We start from the raw sequence: 19,911 nt of genomic DNA, 5'->3' as shown, positions 1-19,911 counted from the left end.
ATATATAAATGTTCATAATGACAATTTTTGTTACTTTTAATCTAATAAAAAATTCCAGTTTCCAGAAAGCTGGAAATCACAAAGTGGCCATAAACACGTACCACATTATCCGATGAATAGTTGGAACGAAATTGTAAGAAAGGATTTATCGAAAGTACAATTGACATTTAGGTGTGGTCTTGTCAAGATATAATCACTAAATTCCGATTAGAAAAACGGCACACCCAAAAAGATTTTGCTATTAAAAATCTAATCAACATCTATCGCTTTACTGATTTCTAAATTAGATATTTTTAATTCAATATACCGATGATTTTATTTTGTTTAATATTTTTATTCATTATATGCTTATAATTTACTATATTTTTCAATCTATTTTAATGAAATAACTGAAAATCGATATTCTTTAAAACCCCATAATCAATAAATAACGATGCGATAATCGAACGTTAATTATCGAATGATAATTATCGAACCACTAATGGCTCGTTTTCATGTTATGAAAATAATTTCCGTCAGATTATCATATGTTGTCACTTGTTATAACCAGATAATAATTTGCTAATTGGCTACTGGTAATTAAATTAACGTTCCCACTCAGCGGTATTTTAGTTACTTGAGAAAGACCTCCTTCTTTCCAAATTGACGGAACATTAAAGGTGCCCGCAGCAAATATAATATTGTTTTAGACAGTAAACCATTACTAAGCAGAAAATTTACTTGAATTATAACTTTGGCAAATCCAATTAAAAAAGTAAACAGTTACTTCATTATAAGTCATATTCATTAACTTTTCTTTCAATAAATTTTTCTATGAACATTACATAACCTGTAATGCTAACTCGCTTATTTTTGCAATGTAACGAAACGTCCATATTACTTTTACCAGAGTAATATAAAATCTGATATAATATCTCAAAAAAATATCTTCGATCTTTGTATTCGTAATAATGTCAGGACATGCGAAAACCATTTCGTATCATCTGTGTGTCATATTTATTCCTCTATCTTCCTCTACCAAATGAAATGTTTCAGAGTCACGTTCAGCGTTTACAAACGAGTATTTGTCACCAAAGAATTTAAAATTAGTTTTATAATAACGGAAAAAGAATTAAATATCACATTATTTCATATTATTTTGTATTAGTCTTTAACAAAAAAGTTATCCCTTGCTTTTTCTACTACATTATACATTGATTCTATACCTGAAAAATAATTTCTTATAGTAAATGTCTTAAATTTTTCATTAATTTTGTGTTTCATAATAAAACTAAATCCTACATCTTTAATCATATTTAGTATTTAAATGAGATAAGAACATTAATCATAAAATATATTATATAAATAATTTAAAAAAAACTAAATTACTAACATTTATACATTAATTAACCTCATATACAATTCTGTGGCACAACGAAATCGTAAACCTTCGATAGCTCAGTTGGTAGAGCGGTGGACTGTAGTTGGTTTCTTAAAAATATGGACATCCATAGGTCGCTGGTTCAAATCCGGCTCGAAGGAAATATTTTTTTTAATTTATGTAAAGGTTTATTAATAACAGTTCGATGACACTGAAGTAACATATTTTGATCTAATATTATTAATTAGTAATTTACAAGAATAGTAAGTATTCTTGATTGTTTGATCTTTTTCCCATTCTCTTTTCCAAAAATAATGTATGTAGGATATAAAGAGATCATTGTACCGAAAGCAATGTATTATATGTAATACAAAAATAATATTGAACGGGAAGAAAAATTAATTTCTTTCGACCGTGACAGGACTCGAACCTGCAATCTTCGGATCCGAAGTCCGACGCCTTATCCATTAGGCCACACGGTCCCTTGAAAGAACATAACCAAACATAGTATATATATCAATTTAAAAAAACATAATTATTTCTTATATACAAAATTTATTGTTTTACAAAATTTGATAATATATCTTCTCTTTTATACACATAATATGAACAAAGTTAAAACTTATACCATACTTCCTTTCTTATAATATGTTCTTGTAATAACTTTATCGTAAAATTCAAATCGAGAAATCTATATTATCTACATTTATAAAATCCATATTTCTCGGAATAGATATCAACTATAATGGCATCCTCATTGATTAAATATAGTAAATATAGGATATACCTTAACATTATATCAAAGATGAAGATTATATTCTTGACTAAGGCATGAATTGACGTAACAATTAATGAGACTTCATGTCTCATGTTCTGAAATATCGACCACGAAAATATAGCGGTGTCTCTTATGCCCTCTGCGATTTGTTATAGCATTCCTACTTCACCATTTGTTAATCAAACAATCATTATCCATATTACCATAGACAAAGTTTTGTACATATCTACTAGGTGGCATTAAACACAGAAAACAAATTGTCAGGCTTAATACATAATAAATTTGACAGACCTGCAGTATTTTATTAACAACTTCTTACAATTTTATAAAAGATATTGATAAATGTACCTATACAGATAAATTGTCACATAAATTTTTCAATTTTTATACAAATAAAATAAATATCAAAGTCAAAATAAAAATGACCACCTTCCAAACTCAACTTTTGTATGCTTTAGGAAATAAAATAAAGGTTCTTCCGGATTTAAGAAAAATATTTCTTCGTCCTTTAATACAAAGTAAGTTTAATTTGTAACACTATACTACTACAATATTTCAAGTATTTTGTATTTTAATAAATAATCGCAATTTATTACTTATATAGTAGCTGTAAAAGCAATAAATCAAGAATACATAGAAGAAGGAATATTAGATAGAATAAGTCAAAAATACAATATACCAGAAGAAACTGTGGATGAATATTATTCAGTCATCTTTACAATATTAAAGATTCATTTGGGCACAATATCGCAAAGTATTAAACCTGCAGAATTTAAACAAATATTAGAAGAACTGAAGTATGTATTTTACCATATATTACATTCGATTATTTTTAATTTTGTTTTAGTAAGTATGATATTATTTCTACAGATTATCTTCAGAATGTATTGATGACCTATCTATAGTAGTATATGGTCAAAAGCGACCAGAATTAATATCAGGATTAATACAGAAAACAAAATTTTATCCACACCTAATAGCCTGCAAGTGGCGTATAGATATTACTATTTCTTCTAGGTACCTGTTTAATAAATTATAAATTTTGTAATGTTGATATGTGTAATACAAAAATTCATTTTACTCATATTTCTATAAATGTTTAAGAAATTATCTGCTTATTAATGTGAATATTTTTAGCATATTAAATAGAGTCTTGGAACCACATATTATAATGGAATGGACATTTAGCAATGGAAAGCGTCAAATATTTGAGTTATCTTTGCCAAAGTTTCATCAATTAAGACATGCCATAGCAACCATACTTGTAGATATGCGAAAGGTTGAAAAACAATGTGCTTCAAAAAATATTCTATGTAGCTGATGGTGGTATGAAAACTAACAATATAAGTCTTTTTCACTCTAACCTTGTGCAATATTGTATTAGAAATAAGGAACAAGATGTAAGATATCCTTTTTACTTCAAGAAACTACATTTCATGTAATAATGTAAATAACTAATAAAATTAGTTAACTTTCCCTTGTTCTTTTATTTTACAGAGTTTATTATTTTTAACTACATGAATTCGAATAAAATAGTTCTAAATAGTTTCTACTAGTTATATCACATTTAATATTTTCACTGTATATGCTATTTTCATCACGTAGAATTAAAAAAATATTTTTAGTATCCTAGTACCTTTAAAAATTTCAATGTGCTATGTAAAGCGCGAAAGACATCGATATCGTTAACTATAGTGCGTGCTGAATATCGTATCTACATACATATGCCTAAGTGTAGGTGGATCTGCCTGTATTTTTGAAAAGATCCGAAGCCCTTTAGAAAAATGTCATCGTTGTTAAAAAACTGTTGGAGGCTGTCACAAAATCTATCTATTACAACACCAAAATGTAAGTAAATTTTATTGATAATTCTTTGATTTTCTGTTTTATATCATGTAATAAATTATAAACTAAATCGATAGGTTATCCAAAATTTCTTCCCTTCATGAGAACAAGTACCACGGAAACTGAAAAAACAGAATTACAACGTACGTAAAAAATTGTTATTTATAATATATTTAATAATGTAATATTTTTAAATGTAAAGAATTTTTATCATATATATTTTATAACCTTTTCCTTAATCTTAATACTTCTTTCTCTAAATTACATTTACACAATCTTCTTTTATTAAACAGCAACAATGCGTAAAATCAGAACAGATGTAGAAGCCATAAAGGATATGGGTTTATATATTAGTGCATGCTTACCAAAGTATGTGCAGAAGGTTCAAATAAATGCTGGCGATGAACTTGAAATATTAGTTTGTCCACAAGGAATTATTCCAACGCTAAACTTTTTGAAATGTCATCATAATACTCAGTTCACTTCATTATCGGATCTAACTGCAGTAGATGTTCCTTCTCGAAAATATAGATTTGAGGTAAATTTGTATTTGAAAATTAATACTCCATATAATACTTCATATAATAAATATAGTTATGTAATGTTTTGATTATTAGGTTGTCTACAATCTTCTTTCTTTTACTTTTAATTCACGTATTAGGGTAAAAACATACACAGATGAATTGACACCTCTGGAGTCAGCAGAAAGTGTTTATAATGCTGCTAACTGGTACGAACGAGAAGTGTGGGACATGTATGGTATACTATTTTTGGGTAATTCAGATCTTCGTAGAATTCTCACAGATTATGGTTTTGAAGGACATCCATTAAGAAAAGATTTTCCTTTAAGCGGTTTTGTTGAGGTAATTTTATAATATAATTCTAATGCTTCACAAATGCTTTGGCTTCAATTGATAATATATGATGTAAAAATTATATTTTTAAACATAGGTACGCTATGATGATGAATACAAGAGAGTAGTATGCGAACCGCTAGAATTAACACAAGAATTTCGCAAATTTGAATTATCCACTCCATGGGAACAATTCCCTAATTTTCGTCCTGCTGAACCTGAAAAAAGTAAGGAAGAAGATTCATCTAGAGATAAAAAGTAAATTACATTTTTATTGTATGTTATAAACATGTATTGAAAGAAACATGTGTTAGTCTTTATATTAATATTTATTTAATACTACCGTGCATTCTTTTCAATAAAATAGATACAAAGTATGACAACGAAAATTTTTAGTAATTTGTTTATTGACCCTAGTAGCATGAACAATTTATGTATTTTCCGTGTAAGATAACTTCAAGTGAAATATGCGCATTTTGTATCGTTTTATATTTTACATATTGTATAATATAAACGTAATTCGTTAATTACAAAGTGCTTATATCCTAATTTTAAGGCATATTTTTCGGTGAGTTGTAAACAAATTGAATCAAGAACGAAATTGACTGATCCTATATTCAATATTTACGTGTATATAACAATAGGAATTACTGTATATTCTTTCCTCAAGAGAAGTGTACAAGTACTCAACCTTTGCTTTATACAATTATACATACACTAAGATTATTTTATATGCATTAACCCTTTCGCTTCAAGTGCCGCTTATAGGCGGCATCCGCGAGATGACCTGTGGGTACGAGTACCGCATATAGGCGACGACTCCTGAGTCCGGCACCCCATATATCCGACATCCAAATGATGCATATACAACTGCTATCTGTAGTCAATAATATATTTTTTCGTTATCGGCAGAACATTTTCTGTTGTTTTTATTGACATATTGGATTAATCACTTCTTAAAGTTACTCATTGTTGCAACAACATCAAAACGTTTCACGCAATATATTTCGAACATCCAAACGATCGTATACTGTTTCATCTTAAAAATTTATTAAATCCATTGACAGTGAAACGATATTTCATATACGGTTCTTACAAGAACTATTGTTATTTAAGACTTAGGCAAACGTATATACAGCAACCACGCACACTGTGCGTATTTATGGACTGGACTGCCGAAGCGAAAGGGTTAAATTATATTATTGCATCTTTCATTTTTTTTGTTTTACTTATTACGTTAGCACCAGCAATTAGAACGTTTTCTAAACTAAGTACTTAAATATATTCATATATTTTACTTTAGTACTAATAAGAACTTACTTTCGCGAAATAAGTTTTCTTTTCAAATGTAAGGCAAGACACTTCCAATTTACGAGAAAGGAGAACCTTTGTCTTTTTTAAAAATATATCTTTTGAAAATTGTTTCCTTATCAATCCACTTGAAAATGTACGCGTGGATGTATATATATAACGTCATCACAGTGCCAGTAGTATATATGTACTTACATACATAACATTCATTCTAACATCACAGTATTTCGTAAACATGTCTCTCGTTATCGTGTGTGTGCGCGCGTGTGTCAGTGTGTGTGTGTGTTTATATGTATATATTGTATGTAATCGATACATGTTAGATGAAATTCTACAATGACCATATAATTAAGCTCTTCTTGTCCATCATGAAATATGCCAGTTAGTGCATAAACTATAGTTTTTCAATTGGACTCGCTTTCTCTGCGACTTTTTGTCGTTTCCTAATAAATGGAACAAAACCCCACAACGACGCACCTACCACTAGAATAATTCCTAAGATGCTGAAGATCGGCCCGTAACTGCCGATTTGTTCAAATACAACGCCGCAAATTGGAGGGCCAACCAACTGTATGATTCCATTTACGAACAACGAGATACCATAGGAGGAAGTTAACTTCTCGGTCCCTAACATATCGGCCATTATAACCGCGGTGATACCAACGTAAATACCGGAAGCTAATCCGAAAACACCGCAATAAACCGACAGGATGGTGTAGCTTGTGGCTATGGGGAGAAGAGCCAACGAAATTCCAGAAATGAACAAACCGCCAACGAAATACCAATGCTTTGGCATGATCGAGACATCGGATAGCGCTGAGCCTCCGATACGTCCTATCAGGTCTAATATAGAGACGGTCGAAAGAAGAAGGGAAGACATATTTTTGTCGAAACCCAACGATATAGCGTACGCTGGTAACAAGATGACGAAATTCGTATAACTGACAGCGTTCGTTGAATTGGAAACCAAGATTACCAGATAGATAGGATCCTTCAATAAACTTAAGTCAAAGAATTTGTTCCTCTTCTCTTTTACTTCGTTCTTGTTCGTTTCTTCGGTACCCTTCCTCGTGAAGGTGCTCGATATCGCGTTCAAGGTCAACGTAGACGCCCTTTCCGGATGTATAGCGGAAAGCGTGCTTCCATGATACGGCGTGCTGATATAATTAAAAGATGACATGCTCGGTGACTGTAAAGGCGATTTCTGACGTTTCGATAGCCTGGCAGAATCTCCGCCCCGTTCCGGAACAGCGTGCAACGCCGGAGTGCTGTGCATCTGGCCTGTTATCTCCCGTCCCGTGGGCATGCTAATTTTTCTCGTTCGACCTTGAACTGGCGTATTCTTGTAATACTCTAAAGCGACACTGGACGCACTCTTTGGTACCATTGGCGCGGCTTTTTCGTTTTCGTTCGAAGAAGAAACAACATGATTCGATTGCTTCTCATCTTCGGGACTAGCTACTGTGACCGAGGCGGCCTCCAAGTCGACGTCGTTCGATTTGCTCGACGACGATGCTGGTACCATGTGCCTTTCCACCGGTTCGTACAAAAGAGCACTCGCCCATACATTCAAAGTAACAGCACCCATTATTAATACTGCACCTCTGTAAAAAAGTAAAATGAGCTTTAGCGCTTTTTGTTCGGCCCAACGATAAGGTTAGCTATAGCTTACAATATCGTCATCGGGATATTCCACGGCTGTTGAGAGGAAAAAAATCGTCACTTCGTTAAACCAATTACATAAATACTGATTTTTAACAAATACGCTTTTCCTTTAATATCGGTACTTAGTTTTAGCTAATTAACTGTTTAAAATTTTTTCCGTGATATAAATATGAACATTTCAATTAAGTTATGCTGTTAATCAATCACTGAAATACAATGATTGTGCAAGCATGGAATGGAATAGGAAACATTTGAAAATATTTAATGATCAATTTTTTTAGAAAGAATAAAAAGAATATTTCTCTATATAGTGATTCATGACGCAATGAAATGAAAATAATTTAAAAGATCATAAATAGAAGCGTAAAAACGCTTTATTATTGTATTTCTTGTGTACTTGCTAATTATTTTATTTTATTATATATATAATTACTTTATATGTATAAAATATTTTTTTATACTATATAAATTGTAAAAAGAGAATACAAAAGATTAATATCAGGTACAGTTTGTTAATACTCTTAAATGATTCACTTATCATAATCTTTGGTAACCAACAGATATAGTATAACATATTCCTAACTTTTACATTAACATAATCTTTTCAATACTGGTTTATACGTATATATCTCGTGAATTACCATCAAGTGTTACAAACAAAGCCTTATATATTCCAAAATACATAAGACTTATACTAATCACAGCTCTTTTTTTAAATAACCTTAATAAAAAATTCATTAAGTATTATACAGATGTTTCATAGTCTGCACCGTTTCCAGTTAGAACAGACTATGATAGATAATTTGTACGTCAATCTGAAACTGTTTTATTTATGAACTAAGAATAAATGAACAAAATAATATTTAATATTTAAATATTTCAATAAAATAAATATAAAATTAAAATGAATTCAACGAGTATGAAACAAAAATAAACGAACAGAGAGCTTAGCAATATTTCTTTGAATATCAACAGACTTCTATAACTAATACTTAATGTTTTCGAGAGAAGAAGAAATACTAAGGAAGAAAGAGTGTTACTCCTTTCCCGTTTTTAAAATAGATTGAGATGGAAATTATATTTTTAGCGTGCGTTTCAGATCGCGTACAATACATTCTGCGGTACGAGAGAAGTTCATCTTCTTCGAAATCGCAATTTGTTCCTGTCTTCTCCCATGGACACATTCTTCTGCAACAAAAGAAAAAATAAAAGGGACGTTTAGACGAATGGAAACGTTCTAGCTTACATCTATCGGTGTAGTAATATATATACATATCGTATATATATATACATATATTGTATATAGCATATATCATAGTACGAATACAGAATATAAAAATTGTGTTTACGTTTTGAGACTCGTTACGTATAACGATATTCCACATTAGCATTCGGCACAGATTAAAATATTCGTTTCGATACACGCGTGTTAACTCAACACGATTAAAGTTCTTCCGACGTAAAACGTGAGTTTTAGACACACCGCGTGCTGTTTCGTGTCGCTGCAAAGTAAAACTATGAGAAAGTGAAAAAAAGAGAAATATTGGAATTAAAAAAAAAAACAATCTCGAAATGAATATTGAAACTGACTTACATTTGGTATGGCGCAATTTATTAATTAATTTATACGTACTTCGACTTTGTATTTAACTCTGCTACGTCTTTCGGTCATTTTCAACCCAATCGTTTCCTTTATTCTTAAAAATTTTTCAAATTTAAGAAAATTGTGAGAGAATCGTTGTTAAAATTTTTATTAACGTTATCCTCATTTCAATTCCACCAAATTTTTCCTAAAATATCAAAAATCTTTTTGTTTCTAGAAACGAGAGATCGAGATATAAATATTCGAAGATCGTAGCAGGATTAATACACGTAAATCGAGAAAAAAAACAGTCTACTCACATGTTCACGTTCGATCGACAACATATTATCGACATACATATGTACATTATTGTATATTCATAAAACCAAACGAAGAGAATAAGAACTTCAGTATACGTATTTGGTTCTAAAACAAATATAATACGTAACCAGAAAAAAAGAAGATACAAAAGTACAAGGAACAAAATTAATTTTTTGATTACTCCTATTACACAGCCGCGGTTAAACAATGCGAAATGCATAAAAATTGAACTTATCTTAATTCTATTTTTGCTATTACGACACATATTAACTCGAAACACGTGAGCATCACGCGTTCTCCATTTATAATGTGCACACTTAAAATGTGCAAGTACTTTCAACGTCAAACCGTACGTTTCCACAGTTCTCGCATGGACATGATTATTACATATGCACACATAACGAAACGCACGCACGTGTAATTATAATTTTTTACTTTCGACTATTCGATAATGGCATAGCTCTACCTTTTTCCTTCTGTTTTGTTATTTTGTTCTTAAACGAAGCGTATCATTCATAATTAAAGAAGACAAAGAAAGAGGCATATTATCTTCTTTATGTGCACATGTATTCCGAAGACAAAGAATTACACTTTATGCTAAACTGATGGTACTTTAATTCTAATACTTGATTACGATACAGACTGTTTCGTTTGCATCGGCAGTTAAGTATCTAAAGCGAATGGCAATTTCACGACACACAAGGATTGCATCCAGATCTTTAAATAACCGCCCAATGAAGGAACTCGTCTTTATCATCGTGGAAGAAAGTCATCACAATAGGTTGCACGATACTGGCCCAGATCTTATTTCGTCCTTTTTTATTGTAGTCTCGGTGCAGTTGAGTCTAATTTAAAATCAAGCGTTAAAATATATTACGCCTGGCAATTTGGTTTGGTAGAAATGGTAAAAGATAAAAAAGCGTGATAGGAATTTAGATCATTAAAATACGTGGCATAGAACAAAAACGTATATATATGTATATACGAAATATATATGATTCTTACCTATACCATATCAGATGAATTATGTGGCATTTTCCACATGCAGAATTCGGGGTTAGTACATAGAATATTTCTGCGTGTTTTTGAAATTAGAATAACGTCAACTAGTCGCGAGCCTATCATCTTTTTGACAGCCAACGTTACCGTGTGTATATCGAATGGTTAATGTTCGTTATCTTTAATGACAACACATTTGATAAGGAGGCTATAAAACAGCTATAGAATGTTGTAAATTTCGCAGAGATATACAATAAAATTGTGTACATAAATGCACGCGCGTGGTTGATCCAAGTATCTTGTAAAAAGGAACTACACACATGCATGATTGATCATCGTCACATTTAATTAGTTGTAATAATGATGTATAAATACTCACCGAAAATAATCTTCACAAAATATATATAAACTTTCTAAGACAATAACACTTTATTTACGGATCTTCATGAGAACAAGATGCACGTGATTATACACAAACGTCTTGTATCTTTTTCTTTTTTCTTTCTTTTTTTTTCGTGACACTAATTGTATCACAAATTATATAAAAGTTGGACAAATCAAGCTCACAAATCACAGATACATTCAATTTTGTCAAAAATAAAACGAACGTGTTAAAGCATATTTTAATTAATTACATCGTTTAATTAATTAATTTTAAAACATCATTAATAAATTATATTAATTACTGTTCTGCAGATAAAATGCTGTTAAATAAACGTTTTATAGAAATAAAAGAAAAATTCAATTTTTAATTTTAATCATTTATAGTGAACCCTTGGTTTGTGGTTTTTTAGCAATCATAAAACAATCTTTCATAGAGATAATAAAGCCATACCTGTTGTTGTTTTAGATACATAACGAAAAAACGTACCTGTAACCATACTCCCGTAGAAGAATTCCTAGGATGGGTGGAAGAAATATTGAACCTAATGCACTACCAGATATGCAGAGCCCATTTGCAAGTCCACGTAACCGTACAAAGTATGAAGTTACTATATACACAGTTGGGGGAAAAGATAACCCTGCTCCAGTTCCTACCAGAACACCATAACTAAAAGATTGAACAAACAATAAGATTACATATTTACATAAAAAATGTAATAGTATGCTTTTAATTTAATAACAATAGTAATATATTAATAATTACCTGACACACAAGAAGGCCACAGAGTTGGCAAAATAACTTAGCATCATTCCTGCAGCAGCAAATGTTCCTCCCAGTAAAGTCACTGTTCTATAGGAGTATTTAACTGATAGTACACTGGAAAGGGGTCCTACAACAAAAATTAATTTTCTTATTCTCAATTCCAAATGTTTGCCATTAGGTAATAGTTTCACCTAATTTTAATTAAGCTTACCAAGTGAACTATACAAAAAATAGCATAAAGCTGGTATCCAAGCAGCTGCAGAAGGTGATGCATCAAAAACTTCAAGAAATTCAACAAATAAAACACCAAAGGATTTCACTGTTCCTGGAATAAGTAGATTGACCATAACGGATGCTAAAAGTACAAGCCATCCCCATCCTCCATCTGGTGGGACTAGGTCCTCTTCAGTTGTTACATTTTTAACTAAATAAAAAGAATTATGAATATTATTATTATTTATAAGTATATACGCCTAGATTCTATTAGTTTACTCAATTCATACTTATTGTTTTAGCATATTTTATATATATGAAAAACAAATTTCTTTTAAAAATTTAAAAAGTTCTTATCTTTTATATAGAATTAAAATACTATGTTTTTAACTATAACATATTTGAAATAATTTCGTGTTAGAAAATTTTCCATGACTATCTGGAGAGATAGTAACACTAAACAAAATATGAAAAAAAGAGCGTAAAACATCAGTAATTGTATATTTGTATTTATTATTAGAACTCGTTAAGAAAATTTAAAATTTTCAGTACACATCATATTTTTAGTCATTGCTAAAAAGAAGCAAAAAACGATTTTTAAAAAGATCACAATGAATCTTTATTGCGTTTCCTATCTTTTTACTCGTAAATTAATATATTTACATATAATTAGTGGGCGAACATTGATCCCTTCAGAAAAAAAAGAAAAAAGAAATAAAAATGTAGATTCTCAATGTAAATGACCTACCTTGTTTATTGGTCCCATTGAAGTTGCTTTTTTTCTCGTTCTCAGAGTGCTGCGATACAAGTCTATAGTTTCCTTTCTTATTTTTGCTTGCACCGAATTTGATGTTGATACCATTGTCTTGATCTTGGACTCGTTGCATTGTCATCAACCTTTTCTTTTCCGTTCACACTAGCGCGCGCGCGCGTATACACATGTACAATATATATGTATATCTGAATGTAATTATACAAAGGAAAAGCGAAACGAGAATCCGTTGTTTCGTTGCGAATAAAGAAAATCTAACGTCGCCCGTCGGCACTCAAACGCGCTAATAACTCAACTTGATTAAGCCTTAAAAATATCACGGGAATTAACAGAAAAAATAGAAAGAAATAAGCGAGAGAGGAATATAAAGAGAAACGATAATGCACCGAATTACACCGAATAGATAATATCGTGGCCTATGAGTGACCAGCATCAATGTTCACAAACTGCAGGATCAGCAGTCGTGTCCTCCTCTTCGATCGCTTCGGACTTCATCAATTTCAATCTAATGCTGGAGGTCACGGTTAGACCGTAGCTTTTTCTGTTTCTCTGATAAGGCGAGCCTCGTGAACCGGTCATAGACCCCGATGTTCGCATAAACGATTTCCTTCGAAATTGTTGAAACGGGAAGTATCTGCGATCCAATTGACTCGACGACGCCACCAACAGTAACCCGCAATATGATATTCTGTATAATTTCACTGGGGTTACACCACCGCCCGTGCCTTCTGCTTTCGTTACTCCTTCAAATTGCATAGAGCACATAAACAATGGCATGTATACGGAATATTCTTACGCACGATTCACTGTCATTCCATGCAGAAAACGCTTCGATTTGCACTATCGAGTCACGTATAGAGATATCAAAACAACTTGTCCGTCGCGGAACGACTGATCAGCTGTGTATCACGCAGGGCCGTTTACCACTACTTCATCTTGTCTCCCACCATATCCACATTCTCCTGTTTCAGTCTTGCCTACCGGTATTTCTCTCTCACTCTCTTTAAAACAAACATGTATAGGAGTAGCCTTGATAACTGGCCGGAATTCTGCTTTGCTAACTGGTCATCGCTATCCCCACTATTTCTTATAAATACATATTTCCATAAAGAATGGAAGATTACGCTAGTTCTTGGTTAAATGGCCATGAATGGGGATCTTATCTGGCCAACTACCGAGGGAAATATATTTTTATGAAATACCCAGTATATATCTATTTCCTCTTTCGATTGAATATGAATAAGATACGGATAACATTTCTTTATCTTATATACAGTGGCTACAAAAAGTATTGGCACATATCCTTATTTTCCAACAAAGTAGTTTTATCAGTGTTCTACATTTCATTTTCATAGTATCAAATCTTTGTAGTTATATAAAAGTATTACTAAATGATAAAATTTAATATACTTGAACATAGTTCATTAGTATGTAAATGTAGCATAAATGTAAATATTTAGTAACGATACCTGGTTAATTACAATAGTATGTAAAAATGCTACAGTACATATAGTGATGTGCAAATACTTTTGAAGTCATTGTACATAGCACCAGAAATAATATTCATCTCCACAAAGTCGATTCCAAGAAAAAGTGGGGTTCGAAGTGGTCAGTTAGTATGAACACTTTTGGTATTTCCTTCAGTTCGCTTACCTTAGGCTTGCTTTGCTTACTAATATTCAACTGTTTATATATATATATGTATATATATATATAACAAAATATATTATATATTTAAAAACTTGGTATCTTAAATTAGATAATGGATATTTATTGTACTATTTCTGTACTCATCCCTGATATTGAGGGCCGAGAATCATAGTGATATGATTATAAATCACTGTTAGTTCTCGTAAAACAGTGTTGTGTCTTTATCATCTTAAAATCTGATTATAAAAAATGTCGTTATTATGGCAGAGAATTAACTTTTTATTAACAGAACGTTTGTTAATGAAACTACTGCCAAAAATTATATAATGGTATATATATTGTATTTTGTATTGACCCAGGTTTTGGCAGCATCTACGAAACGTTGGCTCAAAATATGTGCAACATACACACAACTGTTCCCGTAAAACCAATACATGACATCTTATAATTGTAAAAGCTTTTATTTTAATAAATATTTTTCAGTTTCATAATAAAATATGACATATTAAAAACTTAAAAGACGCGACTGAATTTAAATTTTCCAAACCTTAATTAACACCATAATCATTTTTAATTTATCATATACATATAGATCATATTAACTGGCCAGATTCAGTCCCAACCAATGATCAGTTAGCAAGGCAGTTAGGTATTACATCTTTTCTTTCTGTCGTCTCCTTTCTCTTATGGAGTTATCTTGCTCTGTTATACCTTCTGCAGGTCAGGTCTGTACAGTAAGAAAGAGGACGTGTATACTAAGGAATAAAGGAATGGAAAATTTAGCATGGTATACACAATAGCGAAGGAACTCACTCTATGAGTCACAGGAACCAAATGTAGGATTTTTGTCCTCTGTGATGCGAACGCAGCATGAATTTAATGTTCCTCGCCCGCGGCCGCGTCCCACTTTGAGAATAGAGAAATCGAGGTAGGAAAAACAAGCTTCACGAGCATCGATAAGCCTCGTGCCCGATACTGAATACCGAATGAAAAACTGTTTACGACCTCGGCTTTCAGCTTATCACAGAGAAGGTAAATTTTGAAGCGGCTCATCGTTGAGTTTACCCACCTCTTCAAAAACCATCACTCAATGATCCCTTCTGTGTGTTTGCAATGAACTACTCCATGGGATTTTCCGCCTCACACAATGGATACCTTGCAATTTGTAATGTGGCATTAACACTGGAATTACCGATTATTCTATGAAGTATATATTATACTTCACTATATATACTACACTATATATTATAGTAAGCATGTATGTAAAGAATAATATATATTATATAATAATTATAATATATGGTACAGTATATAATTTTTCTATATAAGATTATAATATATAAATAATTTTTACCAAAAAAATTAAAATGAAAGAAATACAGAATAAAAGTAACTGTTCGTTCATATATTTTACAAATAATTACAGAAAATCTTGCAAAATTCACTGTAGTAAGACCGCAAAATTTCTATGAAAAATTAGGAATTTGTTATTTTAACTACTTTGGTAGTTCTAGTATCGATAAATGTATTTTTTATCATGTTAGCGATAATATTTGAATTTTAAAAATAAAATTGATTACTAATAAATCTGCGAATATTACATATATAATTGCAGGTAAACTTAAATAATCTAAATTATAGTTTATCTATAACATTTAAAAATGCATGGAATAAATAATACTTTCAGCAAGTCTACGTAAACAGTTTTCACATAGTGACATTACTTAGTTACGTAGAAAAACAAGATTCTATCGTTTCAGTCATATCACAAACTGCTGGCATCGTGTGTTTGTCAGAGAAACCATTGTGCGTACATTTGATGATGACTATTCAAAGAATTAGAACGAAATATTTGTGATAGCGAGACCAACTTAATTTCCTCGTTGAGCATCTATTATGCTATGGCAAACGAAGATATTACAAGCAGAAAAATACCGAAAAATTTTATGTTAATCTTAAATTTATACATTCATGATTTATGTGAAACATGCTAGTATACTGATAATATGTTATCTGTTTGCTATTAATTAATCTATTCCTGTTTTTTAAAAATGATACATGTATATAGTTTATATATAAGGTATATATATATAATTAAATTAATTATTATTTTATAAGAATAATTATTTTGAATAAATTATCTCACTTACGTGTACTCTTTTTTCTTAATCAAACTGAATGCTCTACTTTTTTCAAGTACATGAAGCCAGGCACTTCATTTTTATCACACATTATATAGAGCGTATATCTGACAATATATGTTGGTACATATATCCATCATACGCATAACAGATTTGTACTAAATCTAGAAAATTCTGATAAGCCCGTTCGAACAATTTCCAATATTCGAAAATACATACACGATGCTTCTCATTATATAATTATATTATATAATTACGCATTTTGTAGTACGTCTAAATAAGTATTCATAAGCGATCTTTGTTATCGATCTTTCTCAATGAGGTAGTTTGATTTATCGGTTCGAAAAATAGCGGGGAAACACATATTAGGCACGCATCTAACTATTATCGAATAAAATAGGAAGATAATATCTCGATCTCAAGATGTTAGGATCGTATGCAGCTATGAAAGAAAAGCCATAGACAATGTAAATTACGAATTAACGAGCTAATTGTTCTCCTTCGTGAATTAACTTGAAACGCACAATTGGCAGCAGTAACTACACATGACTCAGTCTATATTCGTTCTTATTAAGCATCAATTGGTGTTGTGATGGCAGTTATTATAAGAGGGATGCATACAAGTCACCGATCCGAGACTTAATTTCTCAAATTCATTTTAATCGTTTCGAATCGAACTCTTATTCTTGGAAATTGCTCGCCCGTGAGTCTATATAATTCCACTATGTGAACAAAGATATAAGAATGTGAGTAAATATTTGATTGTGTATCGCGACTATGAGGAAATTAAAATGCCTTCGTGCAACAATACTTCTCATTCTGCACTGATCACGTACAATATTTACGAGCGGAAATACATACATATTTCTATAGTATAGTGTATAAGAATATTAGAGGATACATACAACAAGGTGTATGAATCACGAGATACTGGAAATTTTAATAAATGAGTTTATGCACTAGAAAGATATGATTCTACTTGAGTGATATGCCGTGAAATATAGCTTTTGTATCAGGACTTTTTTATCATCAAGTGCGTATTTTTATTCTATCAAATATCCACAGCAGAAGTTGAATCTAAGATTGAAGCTGTTACAATGGGCTATATTGTGATCATTGAAGAAATAATATTTATCGATAAAATGTATCTGTCCCTTGTTCTCTCTCCTTCTCCTGTTCGCTTGATTACGTTATTACATCGCTGATGGCGTAATGGGTTCTTGTAAAAACAAGTACAAATAGGCATGTTTCTGTCAACAGCTTAAATTGCCACTGAAATACTTCATTAACGACGTGCATTCGTGTCAACAAAAATGTTTATCACAACGACATGCTGCTTTATTTGTTCGCATATTGTTCTAATAAACAGCAACAGCATTGTAAGAAAGTTTCCCATTGGATGTATCATTTCTTAACTTCTACAATTGAAGAGTAAGAATAATGGAAGATCATTTCAAAGTAATAATACGAAACTTGGTGTAATTGGTACTTCATGAAATTATTTAACGAAATCAGAGGTAATGATAAATTGATGATAGTATTGATATATAAATAAATGTTCTAATAAAAAATTTTTAATTAAATATATTTATTTTCTTTTCTGAAAGAAGAAAAGATAGCATACATCTATAAGTGCTTCTACATATGATTTTAATTTATAACATTTTAATTTATGTAAATGTCACAATTAGTAGAACAGAGCAAAGCTGAACATACTGAATACTACATCTGGATATAGTCCACATTATAGTGCTTCACTCGTCTTATCACTATTCTCATTGATTTTCAATTTTTGCTTTTGTTTTATACTGTAATCTGACAAAGCAGCCTTAATTGCATCTTCTGCAAGCACTACAATATATAAAAGAATAATGTTAAATAATGTAATTATTTTTCTCAATATTAATTATACTGAATACTTCCAGAGTAGAGATAACTAGTTGTTAAATATTCCATCTAAATGGATACTTTAAGTTTGTCTTACTTTACAAAACTATTGGATATTTATTTCTTTACGACAGTCTTCACAATTTTTCTACTCGTACTCTAATATTTAAATATTAAATTTATTAATAAATACCACTTACTTGAACAATGGAGCTTGACGGGTGGTAAGCATAATTCTTTAGCAATGTCAGTATTTTTGAGGGCCAGTGCTTCATCGACCTATGATAGAAATCAATTAATTACCTTTGTTTTAAACGAATAGTTTTTGGAAACACAATAATACTTACAGTTTTTCCTTTGACCCATTCTGTAGCTAAGGAACTGGAAGCAATAGCAGAACCACAGCCAAAAGTTTTAAACTTAGCATCAATGATCTTTCCTTGTTCGTCAACCTTAATCTGAAGTTTCATTACATCTCCGCAGGCTGGTGCTCCCACAACACCTGTACCAACCTTGGGGTCATTTTTATCCAAAGAACCTACGTTTCTTGGATTTTCATAATGATCTATCACCTGCAACATAATCAAAATATAAAATATAAAATATGATTATAATATGATTATAATATGTACACAATAAATAAAAATTAATATAAATATGTTATATAATACATGTATATAGTTTACTAGTTGTATATAGTTTACTATATACATGTATTATATATATATGATGCTAATATGATATAAAGCTTTATCGTAATTAATGTTTCATTTGTTTCTTATGTTGTAAAATAATTGGTAAATTATTAATTATACTTATTATATTAACAAACGAATATATTAATTAATTTTGGAAAAGATGATTGTCATTTTACCAATAAAGTATGAAGATAACCTAAATGCTGTAGAATACTATAAAATCGATATAATACGTAAATTGTTAGGTTTGTAAAAATGTATTTTTAAGATATAACTGCATCAATGTTATACATGAAGGTCAAACTTTCTGTGTGTATGTCTTAATAATAGATACAATATTGATTGCAAAATGTAATGCAATACGTCTGTCAAAACTGTCCAAGATCAATACCGCAAGTTAAACCAATAAATACCCACATTTGGATGATAAGATACAGATGGAACGCTTCGAAATGTTAATTTCGAGGCTTTATTGAGCCCCGAAGGCAACGATCGTAGTAGAGACATCGTGTTTAACAGAAGAAACTCATTGTTGTGCTTACACTTTACGCAACTCTTTATTGAAACAATCGATTTCAAGCCGCGCATGAGTATGCCTGAAGTGTTGGTAACTCTGCTTCAGCCTGGAGATATATAAGAACAAGAAAGGATTCCCTATTACTATTTCGTTGTACCAACAAATCATATT

At 30.9% G+C, this 19,911-nt stretch overlaps 4 protein-coding genes, 4 long non-coding RNA genes and 2 other non-coding genes across 10 annotated transcripts; 5 read left to right on the top strand and 5 right to left on the bottom strand.

Annotated features, from left to right (window-relative positions):
* Positions 1–1,426: 1,426 nt before the first annotated feature.
* On the top strand, positions 1,427–1,521 carry TRNAY-GUA (transfer RNA tyrosine (anticodon GUA)). The gene is made up of 2 exons: positions 1,427–1,463; positions 1,486–1,521. It is a non-coding gene; the product is annotated as a tRNA-Tyr (tRNA).
* A 248-nt stretch (positions 1,522–1,769) lies between these two features.
* Positions 1,770–1,842, bottom strand: TRNAR-UCG (transfer RNA arginine (anticodon UCG)). The gene has a single exon. It is a non-coding gene; the product is annotated as a tRNA-Arg (tRNA).
* A 517-nt stretch (positions 1,843–2,359) lies between these two features.
* On the top strand, positions 2,360–3,614 carry LOC117154314 (COMM domain-containing protein 5). Its single transcript, XM_033329215.2, has 4 exons — positions 2,360–2,656; positions 2,743–2,935; positions 3,009–3,155; positions 3,276–3,614. The coding sequence occupies exons 1-4, from the start codon at positions 2,560–2,562 to the stop codon at positions 3,457–3,459; spliced, it is 621 nt and encodes a 206-aa protein (XP_033185106.1). The 5' UTR covers positions 2,360–2,559; the 3' UTR covers positions 3,460–3,614.
* Positions 3,615–3,832: 218 nt separating this feature from the next.
* On the top strand, positions 3,833–5,226 carry ND-30 (NADH:ubiquinone oxidoreductase core subunit S3). The gene is made up of 5 exons (XM_033329214.2): positions 3,833–3,986; positions 4,061–4,126; positions 4,277–4,521; positions 4,601–4,846; positions 4,935–5,226. Exons 1-5 carry the CDS (start codon positions 3,923–3,925, stop codon positions 5,097–5,099), a joined length of 786 nt encoding a protein of 261 aa, XP_033185105.1. The 5' UTR covers positions 3,833–3,922; the 3' UTR covers positions 5,100–5,226.
* hrm (solute carrier family 16 member hermes) lies at positions 5,227–13,817 on the bottom strand. The gene is made up of 5 exons (XM_033329210.2): positions 12,824–13,817; positions 12,074–12,286; positions 11,863–11,989; positions 11,587–11,766; positions 5,227–7,752 (listed from the first exon to the last, which is right to left on the bottom strand). The coding sequence occupies exons 1-5, from the start codon at positions 12,966–12,968 to the stop codon at positions 6,543–6,545; spliced, it is 1,875 nt and encodes a 624-aa protein (XP_033185101.1). The 5' UTR covers positions 12,969–13,817; the 3' UTR covers positions 5,227–6,542.
* LOC143305183 (uncharacterized) lies at positions 8,860–11,580 on the bottom strand. The gene is made up of 3 exons (XR_013061932.1): positions 10,722–11,580; positions 9,163–10,561; positions 8,860–9,001 (listed from the first exon to the last, which is right to left on the bottom strand). It is a non-coding gene; the product is annotated as an uncharacterized LOC143305183 (long non-coding RNA).
* On the top strand, positions 9,280–12,196 carry LOC117154318 (uncharacterized). The gene is made up of 2 exons (XR_004463751.2): positions 9,280–9,412; positions 11,566–12,196. It is a non-coding gene; the product is annotated as an uncharacterized LOC117154318 (long non-coding RNA).
* Positions 13,818–15,023: 1,206 nt separating the features above from the next.
* Positions 15,024–15,777, top strand: LOC143305185 (uncharacterized). Its single transcript, XR_013061934.1, has 3 exons — positions 15,024–15,146; positions 15,218–15,425; positions 15,515–15,777. It is a non-coding gene; the product is annotated as an uncharacterized LOC143305185 (long non-coding RNA).
* On the bottom strand, positions 15,133–16,844 carry LOC143305186 (uncharacterized). Its single transcript, XR_013061935.1, has 4 exons — positions 16,648–16,844; positions 15,567–15,652; positions 15,311–15,472; positions 15,133–15,224 (listed from the first exon to the last, which is right to left on the bottom strand). It is a non-coding gene; the product is annotated as an uncharacterized LOC143305186 (long non-coding RNA).
* Positions 16,845–18,209: 1,365 nt separating this feature from the next.
* On the bottom strand, positions 18,210–19,828 carry IscU (Iron-sulfur cluster assembly enzyme). Its single transcript, XM_033329218.2, has 4 exons — positions 19,641–19,828; positions 18,873–19,097; positions 18,726–18,804; positions 18,210–18,489 (listed from the first exon to the last, which is right to left on the bottom strand). The coding sequence occupies exons 1-4, from the start codon at positions 19,809–19,811 to the stop codon at positions 18,383–18,385; spliced, it is 582 nt and encodes a 193-aa protein (XP_033185109.1). The 5' UTR covers positions 19,812–19,828; the 3' UTR covers positions 18,210–18,382.
* Between the last annotated feature and the right edge of the window lie 83 nt (positions 19,829–19,911).

This window comes from Bombus vancouverensis, chromosome 3 (assembly GCF_051014615.1).
Source record: "Bombus vancouverensis nearcticus chromosome 3, iyBomVanc1_principal, whole genome shotgun sequence".
NCBI lineage: Eukaryota > Metazoa > Arthropoda > Insecta > Hymenoptera > Apidae > Bombus > Bombus vancouverensis.
The sequence above is the reverse complement of the archived record's forward strand: the minus strand, read 5'-3'. Positions and strand labels throughout refer to the sequence as shown.